This window comes from Camarhynchus parvulus, chromosome 29 (genome assembly GCF_901933205.1).
Source record: "Camarhynchus parvulus chromosome 29, STF_HiC, whole genome shotgun sequence".
Taxonomy (NCBI): domain Eukaryota; kingdom Metazoa; phylum Chordata; class Aves; order Passeriformes; family Thraupidae; genus Camarhynchus; species Camarhynchus parvulus.
Window position 1 is genome coordinate 487,079 of NC_044599.1, and position 7,510 is coordinate 494,588.

The 7,510-nt window shown below is 62.7% G+C and overlaps 2 protein-coding genes across 2 annotated transcripts in view; one reads left to right on the top strand and one right to left on the bottom strand.

Moving 5' to 3' along the window:
* ATF1 (activating transcription factor 1) overlaps window positions 1–7,510 on the top strand; it is a 450,302-nt gene that overhangs the window by 43,305 nt on the left and 399,487 nt on the right. The gene's annotated exons all lie outside the window — the stretch shown is intronic.
* GTSF1 (gametocyte specific factor 1) lies at window positions 2,208–6,119 on the bottom strand. The gene is made up of 5 exons (XM_030966980.1): window positions 5,794–6,119; window positions 4,774–4,900; window positions 4,605–4,673; window positions 4,173–4,254; window positions 2,208–2,451 (listed from the first exon to the last, which is right to left on the bottom strand). The coding sequence occupies exons 1-5, from the start codon at window positions 5,884–5,886 to the stop codon at window positions 2,208–2,210; spliced, it is 615 nt and encodes a 204-aa protein (XP_030822840.1). The 5' UTR covers window positions 5,887–6,119.

Consider the following 7,510-nt stretch of genomic DNA (forward strand, 5'->3'; position numbering starts at 1 on the left):
ATCCCTATGTCCCCATGTCCTTGTGTCCCCATGTCCTGATGTCCCCATGTCCCCATATCCCCATGTCCCCACAACCCCAAATCCCTGTGTCCCCGTGTCCCCGTGTCCCCAGATCCTCATTTGGGGTCACCCCTGAGATCCAGCACGACATTTTGGGGTCAAATCCGGGATTTTCCTGCTGGGGCAGCAGGAGCGGATTTGGGGGCGCTGCCCCCTTTCCTTTTATGGGGTGAAATGTTGAGTTTTGGGGTGTTCCCTGTTTTCCCCACAAATTCCCGCCTCAGGCCTCTTTTGGGGAATCCCAGCAGCCCCAAAATCCGGGAGAATCCACCAAAACCCCCCTCGGGTGAGCCCAAAACCCCCAGAAATCCCCCCGAAAAGTGCCAGGGGCAGAATCCCCTCGGGGATTTGGGGACAGCAAAGGTGACAACGAGGAGGTGACAGAGATTTGGGAGCCCAGGGAATTCCCGATTTGGCGGAGGGAGGGAAAACAAAAATCGCCATAAAAAGTGGGTGGAAAAGCGGGAGCCGCCTGTTTGTTCCCAGGCGATCCCGATTTTCCAACCCCCGCCCGGATCCGCCCCGGCAGGAAAAACTCCCGGGCCAGGCCCGGGACACGACGCAGGGAGAGGGGGCAGAGCTGGGAAAAAACCAGGGAAAAATAGGAAAAATTGGAAGAAGTTGGAAAAAGTTGGAAAAAGTTGGAAAAAATAGGAAAAATAATAGGAAAAAAATAGGGGGAAAAATAGGAAAAAAACCAGGGAAAAATAGGAAAAATTGGAAGAAGTCGGAAAAAGTTGGAAAAAGTTGGAAAAAATAGGAAAAATAGGAAAAATAATAGGAAAAAAATAGGGGAAAAATAGGAAAAAATAGGGGAAGAATAGGAAAAAAATAGGGGAAAATAGGGGGAAAAAAGGAAAAAAAGGAAAAATAGGGAAAAATACAGAAAAAATAGGGAAAAATAGGAGGGGAAATGGGGAAAAATGGGGAAAAAAAGGGAAAATTCCCGCCTGGATCTGGGTGGGATTTTGGGGGATGTAGGGTGGGATTTGGGACGGGGTGAGCGGATAAATCCCGCTGGGAGGGTCCCGGTGGAGTTGTGGGGGCGGGAAACCCCCCCAGGAAAGGATTTCCAAGGGATTTTGGGGGAAATGCAGCGGGGTCGGGCGGGGGGCCGGGCCCGCCGCAGATGTTGGGATCGGGGCGGGGGCGGCGATCCCGATCCCGATCCCGCCCCGCAGCTGCGATCCCGGAATTTCCACAATTCCAGAACCTTCCACGCCCGCCCCCCGAGCCGGACCCATCGGGCCGAACCCCTGGGAAAGGGGGGACAGGATACAAAGGGATAAAAAGGGATAAAAAGGAGATTTTTTCCCCCAAAATGCGGGCGGGAGCGGGGTGGGGGCGGTGGCGGCACCGGAGGCGGCGGTGACACAGAAATTCCCATTTCCACTTTTTCCGCCCCAAATCCGGCGGCTCCGAGCGGAGGCAGCTCCCGGCGCGGGGGGGGGAGGGAAAGGAGGAGGAATTTGGGGGTCCCGGGGGGGTCCCGGGGGGGTCGCGGGGGTGGGGACGCTCTGGGACAATTTTTGGGAAGGGTTTTCAGGGTGGGGGGTCAAGGTGGGGTGTCCCCCCCTAGGATGGGATGGGGACCCCCCTGTTGTCCCCCCTAGGATGGGGACCCCCCCACTTTGTCCCCCCCCCCTCAGGGCAGGGTCCCCTGTCCCAGTACCCCGGGCACGGGGGGGGGAGGGGACTTTGCGCAAGATGCCCCAAAATTGCCCCCCCCCGAGGGCAAAATCGCTCCCGGGAGCGCCGGATCGGGGGAAAGGGAACGGGGGGAGGGGAGGGGACGGCACGGGGGGGGACAGGGACACGGGGGGGACAGGGACACGGGGGGACAGGGACATGGAGGGTGACAGGGACACGGGGGGTGACAGGGACACGGGGGGGACAGGGACACGGGGGGGGACAGGGACACCGGGCTGTGACACGCCCAGCCCGCAGTGACCAGCGCAGGATGGGGGGACGGGACACCCCCGGTGCCCGCGTTGCCCCCACCCGGGGGTGGCGCTGTCCCCAGCCCCGGTGTCGCCCCCCCCGGGGACAGCGGCAGCCCCCGCAGCCATTTTTATTTTTATTTTTATTTTTATTTTATTTTTATTTTTATTTTATTTTTATTTTTATTTTTATTTTTATTTTTATTTTTATTTCTGTTTTAATTTCCGGAAATATGTGACAGCCGGGGGGGCCCCCCCGGGCCCCGCGACCCCCCGGGCCCCCCCCGCCGTCACCGGCCGGGGCCGCGCTGTCCCCGAGCGGGGCCCGGCTGTCCCCAAGCGCGGTCCCGCTGTCCCCAGGCGCGGTCCCGCTGTCCCCAAGCGCGGTCCCGCTGTCGCCGGCCGGGGCTTCCTCAGCGCCAGCCCCTCCGGGGGGGCGGCGGGGTCGGGGCTGGGGGACACAGGGGGCGGGGGGGTCACTTGGGGTGTCCTGAGCGGCGGGGACAGCCCAGTGTGGCACTTGGGGACATTCATACACCCGAGTGTGGCGCCTGGGGACACTCCCGCCCCCCGAGTGTGACACTGGGGACACTCCCACGCCTGGGTGTGACACTGGGGACACTCCCATCCCCGAGTGTGACATTGGGGACACTCCCACCCCTGGGTGTGACATTGGGGACACTCCCGCCCCCCGAGTGTGACATTGGGGACACTCCCACCCCTGGGTGTGACATTGGGGACACTCCCGCCCCCCGAGTGTGACACTGGGGACACTCCCACCCCTGGGTGTGACACTGGGGACACTCCCGCCCCTGGGTGTGACATTGGGGACACTCCCACCCCTGGGTGTGACATTGGGGACACTCCCACCCCTGGGTGTGACACTGGGGACACTCCCACCCCCGAGTGTGACATTGGGGACACTCCCACCCCTGGGTGTGACATTGGGGACACTCCCACCCCCGGGTGTGACATTGGGGACACTCCCACCCCCGAGTGTGACATTGGGGACACTCCCGCCCCTGGGTGTGACACTGGGGACACTCCCGCCCCCGAGTGTGACATTGGGGACACTCCCGCCCCTGGGTGTGACATTGGGGACACTCCCACCCCCGGGTGACACTGGGGACACTCCCACCCCTGAGTGTGACACTGGGGACACTCCCGCCCCCTGGGTGTGACACTGGGGACACTCCCGCCCCCGAGTGTGACATTGGGGACACTCCCACCCCCGGGTGTGACATTGGGGACACTCCCGCCCCTGGGTGTGACATTGGGGACACTCCCGCCCCCGAGTGTGACATTGGGGACACTCCCACCCCCGAGTGTGTGACATTGGGGACACTCCCGCCCCTGGGTGTGACATTGGGGACACTCCCGCCCCCGAGTGTGACATTGGGGACACTCCGCCCCTGGGGTGACATTGGGGACACTCCCACCCCTGGGTGTGACACTGGGGACACTCCCACCCCTGAGTGTGACACTGGGGACACTCCCGCCCCTGGGTGTGACACTGGGGACACTCCCGCCCCGAGTGTGACATTGGGGACACTCCCACCCCTGGGTGTGACATTGGGGACACTCCCCCCCCCGAGTGTGACATTGGGGACACTCCCACCCCCGAGTGTGACATTGGGGACACTCCCGCCCCTGGGTGTGACACTGGGGACACTCCCGCCCCCGAGTGTGACATTGGGGACACTCCCGCCCCTGGGTGTGACATTGGGGACACTCCCACCCCTGGGTGTGACACTGGGGACACTCCCACCCCTGAGTGTGACACTGGGGACACTCCCGCCCCTGGGTGTGACACTGGGGACACTCCCCCCCCCGAGTGTGACATTGGGGACACTCCCACCCCTGGGTGTGACATTGGGGACACTCCCGCCCCCGAGTGTGACATTGGGGACACTCCCGCCCCTGGGTGTGACATTGGGGACACTCCCAGCCCCGAGTGTGACACTGGGGACACTCCCACCCCTGGGTGTGACATTGGGGACACTCCCAGCCCCGAGTGTGACACTGGGGACACTCCCACCCCCGAGTGTGACATTGGGGACACTCCCATCCCCGAGTGTGACACTGGGGACACTCCCACCCCTGGGTGTGACATTGGGGACACTCCCACCCCCGAGTGGCCCCGGCGGTGCCCGCCCTGTGCCCGGCTCCTACCTGCGGCAGGGGACGGGCAGGTCACCCTTGGTGACCTGGAGGATGAACGGGGGCGGCTCCTCCAGCTCCAGCTCGCTCAGCTCTGCACGGGGACACCGCGGGGACACAGTGGGGACACAGTGGGGACAGGATGGGGACAGGATGGGGACAGGATGGGGACATGGTGGGGACAGGATGGGGACGTGGTGGGGACAGGGTGGGGACAGGGATGGGGACAGGGTGGGGACAAAATGGGGACATGGTGGAGACGCAGCAGGGGCACCATGGGGACACCAGGGGGACACAATGGGGACAAGACAGGGACACGGTGGGGACACAACAGAGACACCATGGGGAGACCATGGGGACAAGACAGGGGCACGATGGGGACACCGGGGGCTCTGGGGACACCGTGGGGACACCGGGGGACACCGGGGGCTCCAGGACCCTCACCTGCGTCCCAGTCCTCCCGGCACGGGGGGGGCTGCCAGGTGTGCGCTGTCTTGGCCATGTCCTCGGGGTCTGCGGGGACACAGGGGACAGCGGTGAGGGGACACACCTGGGACACCTGGGGCACACCTGGGCACACACCCGGTCACACACGCGGGGGTGCCAGCCGTACCTGGGGGCAGCTCGAGCGGCAGTTTGTCGGGGCACGAGGTGACGTGGGCGCGCAGGAGCGCGCGCGGGACGCGGTGGCGCGCGTTGAAGGGACACGTGGCCAAGGTGCGCGACACCTGCGGGTTGTTCTGGGGACAGGGACACGGGGGGGCGGGGCTAAGGGGGGGACACCGAGCCCCGCCCTGCATCCCAAACCTGAGCGCCCGCCGAGCCCGGGCCCGCCCAGACCCCGACCCCAATTCCTGCAGAGCCCGACCCCCTATTCCTGCAGACCCCAGACCCTCACGGCCTCCCCCCGGCATCTCCTGGACCCCAAAAGTGACCCCTCATAGACCCCGAGCCGCGGCAGATCTTGGACCCCGCCCCCGTTCCCCCTGTCCCTCTGTCCCTCTGTCCCGCTGTCCCCCTGTCCCTCTGTCCCTCTGTCCCCCTGTCCCTCTGTCCCGCTGTCCCTCTGTCCCGCTGTCCCCCTGTCCCTCTGTCCCTCTGTCCCCCTGTCCCTCTGTCCCCCTGTCCCTCTGTCCATCTGTCCCGCTGTCCCTCTGTCCCTCTGTCCCGCTGTCCCTCTGTCCCGCTGTCCCCCCTGTCCCTCTGTCCCTCTGTCCCGCTGTCCCTCTGTCCCTCTGTCCCGCTGTCCCTCTGTCCCGCTGTCCCTCTGTCCCTCTGTCCCCCTGTCCCTCTGTCCCCTGTCCCCCTGTCCCCCTGTCCCTCTGTCCCGCTGTCCCCCTGTCCCTCTGTCCCGCTGTCCCTCTGTCCCGCTGTCCCTCTGTCCCGCTGTCCCCCTGTCCCTCTGTCCCTCTGTCCCGCTGTCCCCCTGTCCCCCTGTCCCTCTGTCCCTCTGTCCCGCTGTCCCCCTGTCCCCCTGTCCCTCTGTCCCGCTGTCCCCCTGTCCCTCTGTCCCGCTGTCCCTCTGTCCCTCTGTCCCGCTGTCCCCCTGTCCCTCTGTCCCTCTGTCCCGCTGTCCCGCTGTCCCTCTGTCCCCCTGTCCCGCTGTCCCCCTGTCCCGCTGTCCGGTGCGCACCTGCTGGCAGCGCACCAGGTGATAGGGCAGGCGGGACACGCGCACCTGGTGGCTCCGGTCGTACGGGCACTGCACGAGCGCGTCGGGCTCCATGCGGGCCCGAGGGGCCCGACGGTACCGGGCTCGGTACCGGTTATGTCCCACCGGGCACCGTTCGGTACCGGTTATGTCCCACCGGCCACGGTTCTGTCCCGGTTCGGTCTCACCGGCCGCAGTTTGGTCCCGGCAGTCCCGGTTCGTTCCCTGTTCGTTCCCGGTTCGTTCCCGGTTCGTTCCCGGTTCGTTCCCGGTTCGGTCCCACCACTCCTGGTTTGGTCACGATTCGGTGCCGGTTCGGTCCCAGCAATCAGGGTTGGTCCCGGTTCGGTCCCGGTTCGGTCCCACCAGTCCGGGTTGGTCCCGGTTCGGTCCCACCACTCCTGGTTTGGTTCCGGTTCGGTCCCAGAAGTCCGGGTTGGTCACGGTTCGGTGCCGGTTGGGTCCCACCAGTCCCGGTTTGGTACCGGTTGGTCCCGGTTCGGTCCCACCAGTCCCGGTTTGGTCCCGGTTTGGTCCCGGTTCGGTCCCAGCAGTCCGGTTCGGTCCCGGTTCGGTCCCACCGGTGCCGTTCCGGTCCCACCAGGGTTGGTTCCGTCCCGGTCCGGTCCCACCAGTGCCGGTTTTGCTTTACGGCAGCGCCGCCGTTACCGCGGCAACGGGCGCCGCTCCGGGTCCTCCGAGCCGCTGGGGGGCGCCGCGGGGCCGCCGGGACCGCGCTGGAACACAACCCGGGAATTTCTCGGGCTCTGTTCGATATTTGCTGCCCCGAGATGCGCTGGGTGCCCGGACCGCGCTGGAACACAAACCGGGAATTTCTCGGGCTCTGTTCGATATTTGCTGCCCCGAGATGCGCTGGGTGCCCGGACCGCGCTGGAACACAACCCGGGAATTTCTCGGGCTGTGCTCGGTATTTGCTGCCCCGAGATGCGCTGGGTGTCTCTGCTCCGGCCCGCGCGGCTGAAGAACGAGCCTGGACTCTTCACTTTGCGGTCCTGAGGTTGTTTATTAATTCTTACCTATAAAATTTCCCTTCTGCCCAGCCAAGGTCAGCTCAGCCGGGCAGGCACGGGCACTCTGAGCGTCCCCGGGGCGGTGTTGTCCTTTTGTACTACAAACTACGTGCACAATATTTACAATAATTTTCCAATACCTATGCCCTGTATTAGACAGTGCAGTTCTGTTCTAAACCAATCCCAAAGTGCCACCATCACTGCAGAAAATGGAGAACAAGAAGAAGAAGAAAGGCTGGACAAGCCCAAATTCCTCCATCTCGTCCCCATAACCCCCACACCAAAAATCCTAAAATCTACATTTTCACTTTTTATACTACAAACTACGTATAACACATTTACTCTTCATTCCCAATACCTATCACGAGGAGGAGGAGAAGAAGAAGAAGAAGAAGAAGAAGAAGAAGAAGAAGAAGAAGAAGAAGAAGAAGAAGAAGAAAAAGAATAAAAATAAAGTACAAGAGCCTGGCCAGGGCTAAACCCAAGCTGGACCCAAAATGGACTAAAAAAAAAAAAAAATTATATTTTTGTATTTTCACATTTTTCTAACTTTTGGTTCATTTGCGTATTGGGGTTGTCTAATTAAAGTTTTGGGTTAATGAAGTTCCATCCTCCTGGGTGATTTCTTTGATTTGGTGTTGTTTACAGTTGTTGGGGTTGAGGCTGTT